Source organism: Oryx dammah, unplaced genomic scaffold (genome assembly GCF_014754425.2).
Source record: "Oryx dammah isolate SB20612 unplaced genomic scaffold, SCBI_Odam_1.1 HiC_scaffold_11050, whole genome shotgun sequence".
Classification (NCBI taxonomy): Eukaryota; Metazoa; Chordata; class Mammalia; order Artiodactyla; family Bovidae; genus Oryx; species Oryx dammah.
Window position 1 is genome coordinate 9,892,721 of NW_024080444.1, and position 19,273 is coordinate 9,911,993.

Sequence of the window (19,273 nt, forward strand, 5' to 3'; positions counted from 1 at the left end):
ATACCAGACCTTTGCTTTGGTCAGAATGCTTTCTGTTATTCAGTACAAATTGAGAAGGACGTTTCAAAAACAACTTACATAGAAAAACCCTATACTAATATCAGATTATTATGCACAAGTCTAAGAAGAGTTTGTTTTTTGGTCATGACAAACTTTACTAACTGAACAGAAAGGGGGTTAGCAATACCTCAATTGTTACAGAAAAAACAACAATCACCAAACACTGTTAGTTAATCACAAAGACACGCAGATCAGGGTGATGAAGAGGGTTTATGGAAATGAAAACATTCAGATCATTGTTGGATGAGTGTTGGTGTTAGTTGCTCAGTTGTGTCCACCTCTTTGCGACCCCATGGACCACAGCCCAACAGGCTCCTCTGTCCATGGGATTCTCCAAGCAAGAATACTGTAGTGGGTTGCCATTTCCTTCTCCAAGATGAGCGTTAACTACAATAAATTCTGGTTCTCTTTCTTAAAAGCATAAAGGGGACAGAGTCAAGCCATAGGATGGAGCTCCAAACTTAAGGAGGGAAAAGAAAAAAACAAAAGATGATGGATTCATACCATGGGTTGAATCAAGAGACAACCAGATGATTATTGAGAACTAGTCACAAGTGAGAGTTTGGTTTCCTTTCACTGTGGCCTTCCAATGCTGGTTCGAACGCAGTTGACACATCAACTTAGCAAACTCAAACTTTCTCTTTTAGAACCAGCACAAATGTTACCTCCTCTGTGAATGCTACCTGACTGCCCCAGATAGAATTAGTGACTTCCTTCCAAGGACTCTCAAAACATTTTACTCGTATCTTTATTTAGCCTATCTTCTTAGGGAATAGAGCACAGCAGCTAAGAGCCTTGCTTCTACATCAGAGTGCTTGGTTTTGACTCTGCATGTTCACAGTGTGACAGAAGCACCAAGAAGAAAATTACAGTCAACTGGTACCTGCTGGATCTGTAAAAGGCTAGAACCCATGATGATGTCCAAAAGCATCAGTGGGAATTTACAGTAGGAGTGAGTGTTTGAGGTCTCTCTGTATCAATCTATGATCAACCTGAAACACTGCAGACCCTTTTGGTAATTAATGAATTCATATAAAAGTATTCCTGATTTCTTAATATTTTTTATCATTTGGTGTTTTCTCAATAACCAATACTGAAAGTATAATATGCTATACAACATTTTAGGGTTTAGAATTTAGGGGCCTTGATCACCCAATGCTCCACATACTGGCAAGGTGAGAACTGTTTCTGCACACCAAGGAAGGTATTATTGTTAGTGCTGACAGATATTCTCACCCCATTACCCCCCAAAGGTTAGTTACACAAGCATGGATTAACCAGAAGGGCTGCCTTGCTCCAAGTCCTTCACCAAATCCTGGGCAATGCAGGTGTCCCATCCTGTCCTGAGCCATGCACAGTGATGGCAGGGAAGGAGTTACTGAAGCTTGCCTGGGCTGCTGACCTGAAGACACGAGCAGGGAAAGAAGTCAGCAAGTGTTGAGCAAAGATTCAAGTTCTATAACAAAGATGAATGCTACATAGAATAGAACATGAAGGTGAGCTAAAGAGACAAGAGAACCTTTCAGAGTGGGAGGGGCCTATACAGAAGCTAACATAACCAAATGTGTAACACGTGCTTGATAAAAGATGCTCAATAAATACTACCTCTCTTTTGTCCACTAAGCTCATTCCCTAGCATTAGAGAGCTATTTCAACAAATTTATACCAAGCAGCTTCTATGGATTGCTGAGTACTCATGTATGGATGTGAGAGTTGGACTGTAAAGAAAGCTGAGTGCCGAAGAATTGATGCTTTTGAACTGTGGTGTTGGAGAAGACTCTTGAGAGTCCCTTGGACTACAAGGAGATCCAACCAGTCCATTCTGAAGGAGATCAGCCCTGGGATTTCTTTGGAAGGAATGATGCTAAAGCTGAAGCTCCAGTACTTTGGCCACCTCATGCAAAGAGTTGACTCACTGGAAAAGACTCTGATGCTGGGAGGGATTGGGGGCAGGAGGAGAAGGGGATGACAGAGGATGAGATGGCTGGATGGCATCACTGACTCAATGGACGTGAGTCTGAATGAACTCTGGGAGTTGGTGATGGACAGGGAGGCCTGGCGTGCTGTGATTCATGGGGTTGCGAAGAGTCGGACACGACTGAGCGACTGGATTGAAATGAACTGAATTTAAAAGATAAAACATTGGTTAAATCTACTAAATATAATGATCTAGTTAAAATAATAGAAAAAATGAAAAAATATACCAAACAGCAGGAAAAAAAATTGACCACTAAGACATTTTCTCTACTCAAATTCTTCCTCTTTTTTTGAATAGGTGTCTATCCCTGCATTAGCAGCCACAACTTAGAAAATGATAAAGGAAATAAATTTCTCAAATGTCTTTGACAGGAGAGGGTATTAAGACAAAAACGATGTAACTTATATAAGACTGTGTATTAGAGGGGCCCTGCTTTTTTACAAGGTATTAATGCATAACGTACAAGGAATTCTGGAGCTCCAATACCTGCATACTTGGAACAAACACTATAATCTAATATGAAAGTTTATTGAAGTAATTTGCTTGAAAAAAATCTGTGCATGCCATCTTTCTCAGCTCTGCTGCCTTCCGTTATTCAGGCATCTCTTCCACTGGACACCTGTCTAGTTAACTCAAGTGTGAGGAGACAGTCAGTGGCTGTACTTTGCAGGAAGTATAAAATCTGTGAGTAGTTCACTGTTTGCTTTGAATAAGACATGCTTCCAAAGCTCCCAGTTTCAAAACCACTTTTACCATATTGTGTTCTCTGTCTTTTACAAACTTCCATTCAACATGCATGTAAGTGGGTTAGGAATACATCCAATGGAACCTTCAGAAATAGAGCCCAGAAAGAGGCCACGGTGGATCCTGGCAAAGGATGGTCAAGTATCACAACACTACTGACATTATCTCATGTGCACATACACAAGCGCATATGAATAAAACCTCATACTTGCAAGAAAGCAGGTACCAGTCAAAAAACATATGTTTGACAAAAATACTGAAAACTCTATACTAAAATTTAGGTTAAAATAATAGGGACCAGAGACGGGGGTGGGGGTGGGGGTGGCTAGCGGTGCACTTACTATAACATGCTCCTTTCTACTTCAAGAATTTGAAAGCTGGACTCCTTGGTGGTCCATTTGTTAAGAACCCACCTGTTGATGCAGGGGACAAGGGTTCAACCCCTGACCCAGGAAGATGCCACGTGCCACGGAGCAACTAGGCCCGGATGCACAACTGCTGAGCTCACACGCTACAAGTACTGAAACCCTCGCACCCTCGAGCCTAAGCGGCAATGAAGATCCAGTACAGCCATAAGTAAATAATAATAAAGAATTTGAAAGCTACCTATTTTCCCAAATACTATCATTCTAACCACAGAGTATGCTTATTGTCCAATGGAAAAGTGCATTATAATAAATCAGATGAAATTTCTGTACCATTACCCAGAGTGATTTTATACCCACAGATCAACAACACTGAATAAGCTAGTGTATTTAAAATAATTTATGGCATTAAAGGAGAAGTAGAATTTACGTTAAAATGGTCCTTTTGGATGCGAAAAGCAAATAATGGAAGAAGCAAAAAAAAAAAAAAAAAAGTAAAACCGGAGTACTGAAGTAACTGTAGTTTTATACCTCATTTCACCTAAATTAGTCAAGCATCCTCTACTCTCAGAAATGCCTGTGATGGGTTGCCAAGTTAGCCTAGACTTCATCTCACGAGTTTTTTCACTGCTGTGATTCAGCAGTTGCCTATTACTACCGAACAATCTCAGCATGGTCGAGAACACAGACAAACTACACTTCTGACTCTGGGGAGTGTATCCCCTGGCATTCACAGCTTACACAAAGAGAGATACTTGAGTGAAGTTCAATTTTTTTACGCTTGAAAAAGGAAAGAACATTTAATGCAATAAGGGTAATTACAATGCTCTTAACCAAAGTTCCCAGATTCTACGGATTCCCTTGAGTTAGTTGTCAGACATTTTTGGGAGGAAGCCATATCTGAAGTCTAATTAAGAATAATGGGTAAGTATTAGCTATCAGGAATGTATTTCAGAAATCCAGTGTTCATGGTGCTTCAGCCTAGAGAATTCTGCAAAGGCAATTTATGAACACTAAAATGTTTTCCTCACAGAGAAAGCCCACCACATGTAATGCTGTAAATTATATGACTTCCCCCCAACCCTTTACAAAGTATACCAAGCTCTGAAGTGGTCTGTAGGGAAGAGTGGTTTCTAAATCATCTCAAAGTCAAATATTTTCTCTTTCATCATCATTTATGAAACACATTAGTAACATAAACCTGACTGAACCAAACACATCAGAGTTAAGAGGAATGAGGTCCTGATTAAACACCTGGATCTCTTTAACAGCAACTTCAATATAATCATCAGTAACCACAGAGCTCTGGAATATTAAAAAGGGAATATATGATCCCAAGCAAAGGTTCAAATGAACACCTCTAGCGCCACTTGAGGTTTGGGGTGTGGAATTCAACAAACAGTAGACTATGGGCTGAAAACATATTTACATTCCAGCACCTGTCACTCATTAACTGAATATTTGGGCAAAAAACTGAACCTCTCTGAACTTGGGCTTCCTATCCTTGAAGTAAGGATAGCATTACTCATGTGGCCCAGTTCACAAAGGAATGGAGCAGCAACAGCGGCAGTGGAAGTAATAAAAAAGAGAAAGCAGTAATACAACTTTCATTTTCTGAGGGCTTACGGTGTGAGGTGAACTGAAAACCACACAATAAGGTGGGCATGCCATTGTAGACGAGGAAGCCGAGGCTCAGCGAGAAGAACTCACACACGGCTGTACATGTGTTCCTGGCAGAATGTAAGTGTGAACAGCAACATCTGACTCCAGAGGCTGTGACCTGGTTCACATCTCAAAATGTATCCTCATGAGTCGTCTGATGAGGTAACGTTAGCAACTGCACTGTAAATGGCAAAGTGCCAGTAATGCAATGTGTTATTAGTGTAATTTTTTAAAGTTGCTAAAGTGGGCTTTCTGCTGAGTACATGTACTATTCTTAGCAAGAGCCTATCAACTCAAGAAATTAAGGAAAAAACACCAATGAATATGTAACTTGAGACCTACGACAATGGAAAATAACTTTAGACATGACAGTTTGTGATGTCATTTTCTACATTTACACATTCACATGCATCCAAAGACCCAACCCACAAACATCAAGTATTTCTCAAGACACCAGAAGAAGCTGCTGGAATCAAAAAGCTGAGAGATGTATTGTATAGGGGTCATAGCTCCCCAGCCCATGGTAGTGACCTGGCAGGCTGCTCATAGGAGGTAATTAGAGACATGGGACAAGCATGTGAGGCTGCAAATAGTCTGTGGCCAAGCTTCCTGGGACCTTCAGCACATTAGTGAAACTGAGGGTCAATATGATGCTTCAGTCTCTTCATTGAAAGCCACAGACAATGATGGTGATCAGGAAAGCTAACCAAGGCATAGCAACCATCTGCACTGTCTGAATTATCTAAGCCTTTGAAACAGAGGAAAGATTCCATTCACCAAGGACAGATAAACTGAATTACAGTTGAATTCACATGTTAGTTTGTTGCAAACATTCTTTTCCTAGAAACAGGTTCAATCCTGAGTGAAATGGAAAGGCAGAAAATGCTGACGTGTGTACTTCTCTTCTCCATTTCTGCTTTTCTGAGCTTGTCCTTACTCCTGCTGGTGCCTCTGCGCTGCCTCTAGCTTATCCCATCTCAGGCAGCATGTCCTTCAATGTTTGTGACCACCCTCTCCCTCCCCTTACTGTGTTACTGCTCTTTGTTTTTTTCTAGAAGAGAGGAAATAAACCCCCAAGACCAGAGTGTACAGGTGTCTGGATTAACGCTGCAGGATCTCAGGAGATGTTTTCACATCAGTCTCTTCCCAGAAATGCTCTCCCCCTCATTCTGGATATGTGCAGTGGATAATCTGTACAACCATACTCAGCAGCCCTGTATACAGACCCCAAACCAGAACAGCCACAAAGACTTTTATCCATTCATCTGTTCATTCACTCATTCAACTCATAAATATGTGCTGCATCTAGCATGTGCCAGACACTAATGGGTCTTGGACAAATACTAGTAAATAGTAACGTATAATCCCTGTCCTCAAGAGACTTACACGCTAGACACATCATCAATGAGTAGTAACATTACAGAGTAGAGCACGCTAGACTTGGGGGATATACAGGAGGGGATTCACATGCAGTCTTGGCATCAGCAAAGGGAGAGCAGGCCTTACCACGTTTGGGTTGACCTTATGTCGGAAGCATGTGATGTTCACCACATATGGCCAATCATCAGGCTCCATCAGCACCCCAGCAGCATGAGCACACGTGACGTGGAAGGAGGCTGGGCAACGCCCATAGGAACACTGGATGCAGGCTCCAGAGACCTTCTTAACCCGGTGTCTGCAGAACATGCATTTCTGGAGGATTAAAACAAAGAAGACTGCCAATTCAAACTCTGTTAACTCAGCGAATTCCCACATTTCACAGCATAACAACTTTTAGAGAGGAAGAACACTGATGATATCAGCAAGGCCTGATCTCCAGGAGCCCTAGTGGGGAGACTGACTATGGCAATATAAGCCACATACCTTCAAGGAAACATGCCAGTATGGCCACATCTTACAAGACATATGCTGAAACACTCCCTGTGGTTAGGAAAGCCAAGCCCTTCTGTACATGCTTCTCCATGCATAGAGCTGAGGGAAAGGGCCCCTGGTTGCTCCTGTAAGTCATCCATGAACACTGAAGCTATTTCTCTTTTACTGCCTGCATGGCGGGCTTTTCTGTACATCAGACAGGCACATATTCTCCTAAATTAGATGAGGTCTTCAAAAATACCCAAATAGCACACAGATGGGCTAAGGTTTCTATTTACAAGGAAATGTAAAATGTTAAATGGGCCACTGTGGAAACTACAGCTCAAGTGTTTAATAATCCAAATCTGAACCCTTCATGACTGAAACAAAAATATGCTTCCCAAAGTGAGAAAATTGGAAATCACCCCAAAGGGCATAATTCTGTTGAATATCTACAGCTGACTATGCCTGGGAAAGAAAGAATGGAAATAAAAACAGCAATAATAATTACCACAATCTGAAAATTAAATTGCATACAATTAGCTCTAAACGTTATCAGTACATTTGTTATGAGAGATGGAAAAAAAAATCAAACAGCTTTATTAAATGCAAGATTTGTGAACTAATACTTGACGATTAGGAAAAAAGAGTTGTAGGACAGTGTAGGATCAGGTTCAGAAAGCAAAAGAAACAGAATGATCAGAAAGCTCAACTTCTCTTTTCTAAGGATAATGTCTGTAAGCTGACCAATTGTTGGTGAAAATGCTTTTCTTTTATAGGTACATTTTCCTTCCTGAGACAAAAAAAGATACTTGCACTCAATGCCCTCAGAGGACCGTAATATTTTATCACCAACTTGCATGAAACAGTGTGCGCTAAACTTCTTACTCTTCTTTGCCCTCACATCTGATCAGCATCTTCAGTCTTATAGATTCTGCACCTTAAGCTTATTCTGATTTCACTCTACTCATGTGCACCAGCTGCCACGATCTTGGTCCATGGTGTCTTGCCCAGTGTAATAATGGCCTCCAACTGGATCTCTTCTTTTATTTCATGTCATTTTGATTCATCTTCCCAAATAACTAAAATAAGACCCATTATAATATGAATAAAAGCATTATTTAACATCTTGATATCTCTGTGGCAAATTCTTGGTATTAGGTTCAGTATATTCCTGGTAATTCTTAGTATTTTGGTATCTTTTTTCTCAACTCCAACCATTCAAAACATGATGACAGGTAAAGCAGCAAGACCTCATATCAGAAACCCCAGGCATAATCAGATAATCTTTTAAGAGCCTAATCATACCACAGTGAGGTCAGTGTTTGAATAAATTCAGATATTGACAGATGTATGAAAGGAGAAATCATTTCCTATTTTACTAATTAAATAGAATCAAGAATAAGGAAGAGTATTATGACTTAGCTAATTAATGAATTGATAACTCCAAGCTTCTCAGCCTCTTCTACAATTAACTTCCTCAATAAACAGCAACTCCAGAAAGAAGGAAGGAGACAGACAGTATACATTTAAGCTCAGTATACGTTTAACTCAATCCTTAGAATTTTGTAAGGGAAATGCCTCCTTTCCCAGGAAGACCGGATGGGGTGATTTCTAAGGATAGATCCATAATCCTTAGAAAGTCATCCCAACTGCAGACTATTGTAATACCATGCTTTAGAAGATGTTTATTTCATGGAGTTGGGAAGATTGACCTAAACATTAGTGAAGTTCTTGCAGAGACAGAGAATTCCGCAAAACTTGGTAGAGGAGCCATTTTGTATGCTGTAGTACAGTCGACATGGCACTTCCGAACCCCTGTTTCGCTTTTGTTGTTGTTCAGTCGTTCAGTGGTGTCCAACTCTTTGCGACCCCATACTGCAGCACACCAGGCCTCCCTGTCCTTCACCATCTCCTGGAGCTTGCTCAAACTCATGTCCATTGAGTCGGTGATGCCATACAACCATCTCATCCTCTGTTGTCCCCTTCGCCTCCTGTCCTCAATCTTTCCCAGCATCAGGGTCTTTTCTAATGAGTCAGTTCTTTGCATCAGGTGCCCAAAGTACTGGAGCGTCAGCTTCAGCATCAGTCCTTCCAATGAATATTCAGGACTGATTTCCTTTAGGATGGACTGGTTTGATCTCCTTGCAGTCCACGGGACTCTCAAGAGTCTTCTCCAACATCACAGTTTCACTTGCTTGCTACTAAACCAACTGTGCTTCACCCTGGCTGGAGCATCCGTGGCAATTTGACACGTACACTGATGGGCTATGGAATTTAACTCAACAGGGTAAAGATAAGGACACACAACACTTTCTAGAATGTTGCAAATTAGAATAAAATTAAGTACTATGAAAGAAGTAGAAATAAAATGCTATATGGAACTAGAATGACTAGTGCAACGAGGGTATGCCTGGGGGCAACCGAAGGAAGAAGGCTTTAAAGAAATGCAACACTGACTAGATCAAGATAGCAGACTTAGCCCCTGCTATAAACTCTCCAGTCCCAAACCCTAAATAAATAAAGAGATATGAAAAAGAATGAAACCACAACAGCACTAACTAACAAAAAATGGAGCACTTAATTCCAGGGACAAGAGCCTCAGTAAAAACTATCCCTAGGTATCTCTGTGGAGGCAATTCTGGCAAGGCCAATGCCAAGAGTAAAAGCAAATAATTAAAATAATTAAAATTTATTAAAAATTTAAATAATTAAAATCTTTCCCAATGTGTTAAAAAAAAAAAAAAAAGACAAGTGACCCATTGCCAAGCCAGCTCTATGGTCTACCCTGCCCCCACTCATCACCAGCAGGTGAAGTAAACGGATCTGATCTGAACCCGAGTACTGTGAGCTGAGCTATTGTTCGCCAGTAGGACAAGTGGATTCTCATTTGAGCTAAGAGAAAAAACTGCACCCAAGGACACAACCAGAATACAATCATATACTTTAAAAATCACAAACACTTGAAGGAAAACAATGCCATAAACAAGAAGTGCTATACTTACAGAAAAGTTGGCCTAAGGAATCAGGTAATGGGAAACAGAAGATTAGTTAAAAGAGATATAGTACATATTTTGATAGATATTCCAAACTATATTCCATCAACTAAAAAACAACAACAGTAACAAGTTACAGTTCTATAATTAAAAATATATTGTTAAAAAAAACAAGATGTGTCAAATTCTGGAATGGATCCCAATGAAGATCAAATTAGCAACTGAAAGATGGAGCCCAGAGATTGTACAGAACACAGAAAAAAAGATCAAAAAGAAGGAAAATGAAACACAGAGGCTACGGAGTATGGAAAAGAGATCCAGATGTTCTACTGTCTTTCTAAAAGGCATTCTGGATGAAAAGAAAAAGAGAAAATAACAGAAAAAATCGTGACCTGAAAAAAGACCCAGGAAGTAGGACTGATTTTTTTAAATAACCTAAACACATCTTAGATTTCCAAATAGAGAGAGAAAATTCCCAAATCTCCAAAGAATAAAAGAGAAAAATCAGATTACCATCAGCTCTCTAGTTTCCAACAGCGAGTGCTAAAAGACAATGAAACAATGTTTTCCAATTTATAGAGGAAAATTAAATTAGGTCTACATCCAGCCTAATTTTCTTTCAAACATTAGGGCAAACAGATTTTTTTTTCCCACAGTCAAGGATCAGAAGTATGCAACAAGAACTAAAGATTAACCAAGAAGCTAAATATGTGGATAAATCTAAATGAATATGGACTTTATAAACAATAATAGTAATGTCCTCTGGGTTTGAAATACAAAGAGAATTTGAATAGATGACAATTGTAGCATGTATGGCAAAAGTGGTAAAAATGAAGTTAAATAAACATTAAATGTTCTAATGTTCTTGAATTGACTGGAAAAAGATTAAAAGCGCCAAAAGTGGGGAAAAAAAAAAACCAGAATAAGGAAAAATAATAAATTCAAACAAAGACATGAAAAGAAAGAAACAGAAACACAGAATGGGTGGAAGCAAAGGAAAAAAACACACTGGAAATTAGCAGAACTAAACCCAATCATTCAGTATGTTAAGTGCAAACAGACGAAATTTTATCTTATAGACTAGGGTAGTGAACTTTTTCTTAAAGTGCCAGATAAATATTTTAGGCTTGTGTGCCAGACAGTGTCAGCTGCAACTACTCAACTCTGCACTGTATACTTGAACTGAACAATATGGGGACCAGGGACACCCCCAACCTCTGCACAGTCAAAAATCAAGCAACTTTCGACTCACCCAAAACTGAACTAATAATAACTTACTGAAGCCTTAGTGATAACATAAATAGTTGATTAACACCTATCTGGTATGTTATATGTTTATATATTCTTAAAATTAGAGAAAACATTATTAAAATACTCATAAAGAAGACAAAATACATTTACAGTACTGTACTCTATCCATATTTAAGATTATGTCATCTGTTAATAAAATAAATTGTTTGTTAGTACCTACACCAAATTGTCTCCTATGATATAAAACACTGTAGATGTTAATCATATCACTAACACTAGGCATCAAAAATTAAAAGACAATGTTTTAAAAATTCATATTTATTTACAAGTATAATGATTCATGCATTAATAATGAAGAAGCAGTAATATGATTGCTTTACGACACCCTAGTGTAATGCATGGGGTTTGTGTTTGGTCTGTTTGTGTAACATATGAAAAATGTTAACTTTTTATAATAGATTTCTGTATATTTAATGGTAGTAAATGATAAAATAGACTAGTATCTGTGATCGTTTATGCATTCACAACATACCTAACATTTCTTTAATTTTTTCCCATATTTGTAAACTACGTGGTTCATCTGCAAGTTTTTTCAAATTGATGCAAATCTCCAAAAATTTTCACAATACCTGTACTGAAAAAAAATCCACAGATACATGGACTATGCAGTTCAAACCCATGTTGTTCAAGGGTCAGCTGTAGTGTAAAAGCAGCCACAGGTAATCCACAAATGATGGGCATGGTCGTGCTGCAGTTCATGGGGTCGCAAAGAATAGGACACGACTGAGCAACTGAACTGAACTGATGCGCATGGTCGTGTTCCAATAAAATTTTATTTACAACAAGCACAGGCCCTAGTGTCTGACCCCTGCAACAGGCCACAGGCACATATCTGAAGTGAGCTGTGAAATGATAGAATTATTATTTGATTACCTGGTAGCTCAGACGGTAAAGCGTCTTCCTGCAATGCGGGAGACCCAGGTTTGATCCCCAGGTAGGGAAGATCCCCTGGAGAAGGAAATGGCAACCCACTCCAGTATTCTTCCCTAGAAAATCCCATGGATGGAGGAGCCTGGTGGGCTACAGTTCATGGGGTCGCAAAGAGTCGGACACAACTGAGCAACTTCACGGATTCTAACAGCAAGGTGGATGAAGAACAGACTGGTAGAGAAAGATACTCTTATGAAACCACAGGATGATAAGGACTTGGACTAGGCAAGTGGCTATTAAGAGGAAGCTAAATGTTAAGTGTTTTTTACTCTTAACCTTTGTTGACAGAGATTCTATATCCTCCTTTAAATAGAGCTACTCACACAAGGCCAGGGCTGGACACTGTCTGCTGTGGGAAAGAACCTCTCTATCATCTGCTTATGTCTTGAAATAGAAGAAGCTTGAGGTGACACCAATTTCTAGAGGGATGGGGATTGAAGAGAACTTGTGAACAGTAAGATTGCTGGGCACTTAAAAGCACAGAAGGTTTGGAAAGACAGGGCCATTCTTCCTGCAGTTCCTCTTTGAGGTGGCAGTGACCTACTGGGAAAGGAATGAGGAACCAATTTCTGGAAAACATTTAATAAGAGGTTTGAGAAATTCAATGATGCAGCCTAGAGGGCCATCACTTGGGGTGCTCCCGAACAAGAAGAGGAGGTGCTGATGTCCAAGGGAGACCAACACAGCATAGCAGGAAAGTGCTGACACAGAGGACCCTACCGAGTGACAACGAATAGGTGTCATCCGCCTTTACGGTTTTCTAGAAAGGATGCCTGGGGCATAAGAGCTGCTCAATGTTTGTTGAAATCAACTAAATCTCAGCAAGTACATTTTGATCAAGTTATAAACTTGCTCACCTGTTTCCTCAACAGCGAAAAAAGATTCTACACATAACTATGCCACCAGAGATGTCAGAGGACTTCAGAATCACTGAGAGGCCTGCCTAAAACACAGATCATGGGCCCCACCCTCAGAGTGTCAGTGTGTCTGGGCTGGGGCTACTGAATCTGCATTTCTGACAAGTTGCCACTGATACTGATGCTGCTGACCCAGGGATCACACACTGGGCTGGAGGGTTAAAGGGTTAAGGGGTGCCAATTATTCTGAGAGCCTCTAGTATAAGGAAATTCAGGAGGTACAATATTTTTTCATCTATTCTGCTGTGTCAAGGGCTGAGAGAATCCTCAGGCGAGTATGATTTATAGAGCACTGTACTTTTCTTGGGGGACAGGATTTCCATACTTATTCCAATGGCATAGGCTATTAAGGCTCCTAATGGGTTGAGGAATTAATGAAGTATCTAGCAATGAGGCTTTGTGTATCATTAGATTCTTAGCATGCACAGCCTGGCAAAGGGCATCAAAAAATGATGAGCTGTGAAGGAGTCAGAGGTTCAAAGCACATCCTCTTCCCTTTTCTTTTTTAATCTGATTTGTAATATGATTTCATTGTTGTTTTGTCAATTTTGTGATCCTTTTGCTTCCATAAATAAGCCTCCAAAAGAGGCACAAGTGCTTCTAATTAGTATTTCCTAATCAGGCAAGTATCAAGCTGATATTACCTAATTTCTTTTTTCTTTTGCTTTCCAAAGATACTTTTGCCAGGTAACTCCATGGCAAGCTAACATTTCCAGTTCCAACAGGGAATCAAGTTGGACTCAATGGATATCACTATTGTTGCAGGCAAGTCAGAGGACTGAGGTTGCAACTTTGATTGTACTCCACATCCTTACATATATATTTTAAAACAGAAACTTTCTTTTCTTTTTATTCTACCTGTAAAATGTATGCTCTGCTCATTAGTACTCATTAAGTCAATCACTCATGCACCAATAATGGCCAGCACTGGGGGAACACTGTATAATGAAGCCTGAAGATCTACAGCAAGGAGCTTGCAATCCAGGGAAGGAGACAGACAAGTAAACAACTCAAGCAGAAGGAAAAGCAGAATGTAAGAACTGTCATATGAAAGCAAGATTCAGAAAGGGCAGAGAGAGGAGTAGATTGTTACTGAGAGAAATCAGTTTACCCAGAGAACTAAAGAGTGGTTGGGGAAGGAAGGAGTGGGGAAGGTTGAAAACCGAGGTCTCCACGGTGAACTCACACTGCAGGCGTGGGCTGCTATAGTGAGGGGCAGCAATTCATATGCAGTCTCACGCCACTTGGGCCAGACAGAATTGTTCTGCTTTCAGCAGTCTAAGGATGTTATTAATACAACCAGCAGACATCATGAACTGATACAGTAAAAGTCAATTCTGAATTGTGCATCAGCTCATAACATGGTGACTACTCTGCCTCGCCACACCCCCATCAAGAAAAGTTATTTCTACTCTTCAAGTTTAGAACATTAAAATAAATGGCTCACAATTTGTCAAGTGTGTTGAATTAAATCCGTATTTATGATATGTTTCAGAAGCCATTTATCTCATTGCTTGTAGTTTTTGAGATTCACCCCACAAAAAGTGAGATGCTAAGAAAAAGGCAAGAGCAGGCAGAAGGGGAATGGACAGAGGGTGAGTTCAGCCAGGCCAAGAGATGGAGCTAGAAAAGCAGGCAGAGGTGGCGGGGATCAGACAGAGGCTGCACTCACTGAAAATAAGCAAGGGAGGCATTGTTGGCCCCAGGAAACATTAAATAAGAATCACAAAAGGATTCTACAACTGAAAGGCCACAGCAGTTCAGATACAAACTGACCAATTAACAGATGACTCTTGAAAAGTATTATGTCAACAGCCCAGTCACACTTCTTTTAAAAAAATTTTTTGGATCAGCAGAAACACCAAAGATCACTAAACAGAATCTTTCGGAAGTATCTTTTAATCCCAGTCCTAGAACACTGACTGCACATAGTAGGTGCTCAATAAAGATCCACTGATTAAATGAAGGTTTGTGTCCTTATTATACTGTAGTAGCTGTTGTTCAGTCACCCAGTCATGTCCAACTCTTTGTGACCCCATGGACTGCAGCACCCCAGGCCTCCCTGTCCCTCACCACCTCCCAGAGTTTGCCCAAGTTCACATTCACTGCACTGGTGATGCCATCCAGCCATCTCATCCTCTGACATCCTCTTCTCTTTCCGTTCTCAATCTTTCCCAGCATCAGGAACTTTTTCAATGAGCTGTCTGTTCGTGTCAGATGACCAAAATATTGGAACTTCAGCTTCAGCATCAGTCCTTCCAGTGAATATTCAGGGCTCAACTCCCTTAACATTGACTGGTTTAATCTCCTTGCTGTCCAAGAGACTTTCAGGAGTCTTCTGCAGCACCACAGTTTGAAGGCATCAATTCTTTAGCGTTTTGCCTTGTTTATGGTCCAGTTCTCTCCAGTTCTCACAAACATACGTGACCAGTGAGAAGATCATAGCCTTGACTACATGGACCTCTGTTGGCAGAGTAATCTCTGCTTTTCAACACACTAAGTCTGTCATCACTTTCTTGCCAAGAAGGATTCATCTTCTAATTTCATGTCTGCAGTCATCATCCGCAGTGATTTTAGAGCCCAAGTGAAAGAAATCTGTCACTACTTTTGTCACTTTTCCCATTCTATTTGTCATGCCGTGATGGGGCCAGATGCCATGATCTTAGTTTTTTTTTACTATTTGGCCTTAAGCTCTCCTCCCTCACCCTCATCAAGAGGTTCTTTAGCTGATCTTTGCTTTCTGCAATTAGAGTGGTATCATCCACATATCTGAGGATGTTGATGTTTCTCCCACCTATCTTGATTCCAGCTTGTAACTCATCTAGCCCAGTATTTCTCATGATGTGCTCAGTATATAGGTTAAACAAATAGACAGCCCTGTCATACTTCCTCATATATAACATGCCAATTCATTCTTTTAGCTATCTCAGTATCTATTAAATGTCTTTTATATAAAAAGCATTTTGAAAAATGCAAAAGGAGGTACATAAATGAAAAAAAATGTGCTCTGAGTGTTCAAGAAGCTTAATTTGGCATACAAAAAGAGCTGTGATAGAGTTCAGTTCAGTCGCTCAGTCGTGTCCAACTCTTTGAGACCCCATGGACCGCAGCATGCCAGGCCTCCCTGTCCATCACCAACTCCTGGAGTTTACTCAAACTCATGTCCATTGAGTCGGTGATGCCATCCAGCCATCTCATCCTCTGTCATCCCCTTTTCCTCCTGCCATTAATCCCTCCCAGCATCAGAGTCTTTTCCAATGAGTCAACTCTTCGCATGAGGTAGCCAAAGTACTGGAGTTTCAGGTTAGCATCATTCCTTCCAAAGAACACCCAGGGCTGATATCCTTTAGAATGGACTGGTTGGATGTTCTTGCAGTCCAAGGGACTCTCAAGACTCTTCTCCAACACCACAGTTCAAAAGCATCAGTTCTTTGGTGCTCAGCTTTCTTTACAGTCCAACTCTCACATCCATACATGACCACTGGAAAAACCATAGCCTTAACTAGACAGACCTTTGTTGGCAAAGTAATGTCTCTGCTTTTGAATATGCTGTTTTTCTAGGTTGGTCATAATGTTTCTTCCAAGGAGTAAGTGTCTTTTAATTTCATGGCTGCAGTGATTTTGGAGCCCCCAAAAATAAAGTCAGCCACTGTTTCCACTGTTTCCCCATCTATTTACCATGAAGTGATGGGGCTGGATGCCATGATCTTAGTTTTCTGAATTTGAGCTTTAAGCCAACTTTTTCACTCACCTCTTTCACTCTCATCAAGAGGCTCTTTAGTTCTTCTTTAGTTCTTTTCTCTTTACTGACAGAGTTATAGAACAAATTTATGGTTGCCAAAGGGAAGGATGGGGGAAAGGATAGTTAGTGAGTTTGGGATGGACATGTACACACTGCTATATTTAAAATGGATAACCAACAAGGACCTACTGTACAGCATAGGGAGCTCTATTCAATGTTAAGTGACATCTTGTACGGAAGGGGACTGTGCGGGGAGAATGGATACATGTATAAATATGGCTGAGTCCCTTCACTGTTCACCTGAAATATTATACCATTGTTAATTGGCCATATCCTAATACAAAATTCAAAGTTTTTAAAAAAGAACTGGGCAAAAGTATTGCCATGGTCATCAAAATAAGCAAGATGAAGGAGACTGGAAGGAGACGTGGCTGGACTAGCAGAACAAAGGTGAGGCCAGCATGTGCACCTAAGCAGTTAGCTGCCTGCACCCCTGCCCTTCACAACACTCTCTTACTAAGAAAAAGGCATAATGGAGGAGGAACTTCACAGCCACAGAGGCACACAAACACAGGACAAGGGAAGAAGTACAATTCTACTTGGATGGCTCAGGCCAGGTGGCAGGATGCTCACACAGGTGACCTGTGCACCACTCTCAACTGATGGCCACAAGTCACCGAGTCCAGGCACCACTGGATCAGTTCCTCAGGTTGGCTCCTGGGAACTTGTAACAAAGTACAAAGTGGGTTTCTCCCAAGTGAGAAGTTCCCTGTAATTAATTTCAGAGGCTCAGTGCAATGCTTCTGCAGTAGGTCAGATGCTGTCTTGGAGGTGTGGAGCACGTGCTGCATGCTGGCTGAGCCTGCAGTGGCAGCGGGGACATGTGGTTCCCCACATGGCTCTGAGAAACTGTCCAGTGGGTTTCAGAGAACTGGAGAAGTCAGCAAGAGAGGGTGGACTTTGAGCTCGCCTTGAAAGACCAGCAGGTTTCAGCCAGTCCACATGCGATGGGATGGAGAAGAGGGGAAGATGTTCTAGACAAACGTCACAAAGCTAAGAAGTGGGGAGGATATGAAGCAAAACTGAGTTGAGAAGTGTGAGCACAGCTAAAGGATGACAGGCTGGAAAGGCACAATCTCAGAGGGTCTTGGACGGTACCCTGACATAAACTGCACTGTTACTTGCCAAGGTGAGAAAATGATTGTGGCTTAGTAGTGGAAGCTACTTTTTAGATGGAAAATAGGACGACTACTATTTTTTACAGTTCTTTGTGTGGCTTTAGCAACCAAGGAAGTCTCCAGACCAGCCTACCCAGGAAGTCTGAACAACCCTGGGCATTAAGAATGCCTGTTGCCCAGGCATGACTCTTCATCCATCTTTCGCTTGTTGGGGGTTGGACAAATCATACTCGTCTTGTTATCAAGGGCACCTGGCATGCATACAGACTAAATCTGGGGAGTGCCTTGACCAAACACCACACTCTCCTGTCTTCCCTATGTGGACAGTATTTCACAGTAATTAGAAGCACACACCAGGAAGTCAGACAGACCTGGTTTGAATCTAGCTCAGCATAGGCACAAGGGCTAGTCACAAGAATGACAAAAATAACATGGCCTGAACAAACTGAAGTGGAGGGATGAGAAGTCATGTCCCTGAAGGTCTCCTGCCCTTTTCCCCAACATCTCTGCAGCAGCAAACAGAGCTTCCCCTCTGCACTTACTACCTGGGTGGTGTAGAAAAGCCAGACCTATAAGCAGCATTGCAAGTAAATTAAATATTAAAGGTAACATCACAATCTCATGTTGAAAGAGGCACTTCACTGACAGTATAAAGCAGCATTTGCTGAATCACAGAATAGGCAATGTTATCTATGCTGAGAAAAATCAATCACTTATCATTTCTACTTCTCTAACAGTCTGTGTGAGCTCCATACTTCAAGTTTATTTCAGATTTAAAGGGCAAGGAGGGCATACAATTATAGCATATAAAGAGCTTTAGAACAAATCTTATTCTGAGTACTTATTGTCACTAAACATCTTTCAGCTGACGGGAGGGGAAAGCAAGCCTCTCCTAAACCACAAAATCAACATTGTGTTAAGTACTTTCGTATTTGCATTTCTATTTATTTTCATGTTAATATGAAAGAGCACCTGTTTCCTAGAGGAAATTTCATTATTTGAATTATTGTTTACAGGAGATTAGACAGAAATTCTTACTCTCCTCGAATAAAGTATTTAATTGAACTCAAAATTACTGAATTATATTCTTAAAAAAAAAAAAAGGCACTGCTCTTTCTGGTACAATGGGGTCCTGCTTAGTCACTGATGTGTCCTCTCCACCCTATAAAAATCTACACAAATTTGTGAGGTTGCCTGTGACTTAGAGGAATCTTTATAGATCACCCTGAATTAATGTTGGAAATGGTAATAAATTAATCATTTAATTCTCCATGTTAAATCTAAAAAGAAACACAAATTTCCTGTTTGATACAATTTAGGAAGGCTGGTTTTTACAAGCTTCCTGCCGTTCCAAGGACAGACTAAAAAAAAACTTTATTTATTATGAATATCAGATACGACTTGCTATTGGCATTATCAAATCAAGGACTAGGACATATTTTCTATTTATTTCTGGCCCTAAGCCTGAAGGCCTAAAGATATCTGACAGAAATAAATAAATAAATAAATAAAAGATAAAGATTAATTATCCTTAGCAAT

General features: G+C 40.5%; 1 protein-coding gene across 1 annotated transcript in view; it reads right to left on the minus strand.

Annotated features, from left to right (window-relative positions):
• LOC120860208 (lysine-specific demethylase 4C) overlaps positions 1-19,273 on the minus strand; it is a 404,469-nt gene that overhangs the window by 62,867 nt on the left and 322,329 nt on the right. The window contains exon 18 of the mRNA XM_040235989.1: positions 6,316-6,501. Coding sequence (XP_040091923.1) covers positions 6,316-6,501 — 186 coding nt within the window. The remainder of the gene's footprint in view (positions 1-6,315; positions 6,502-19,273) is intronic.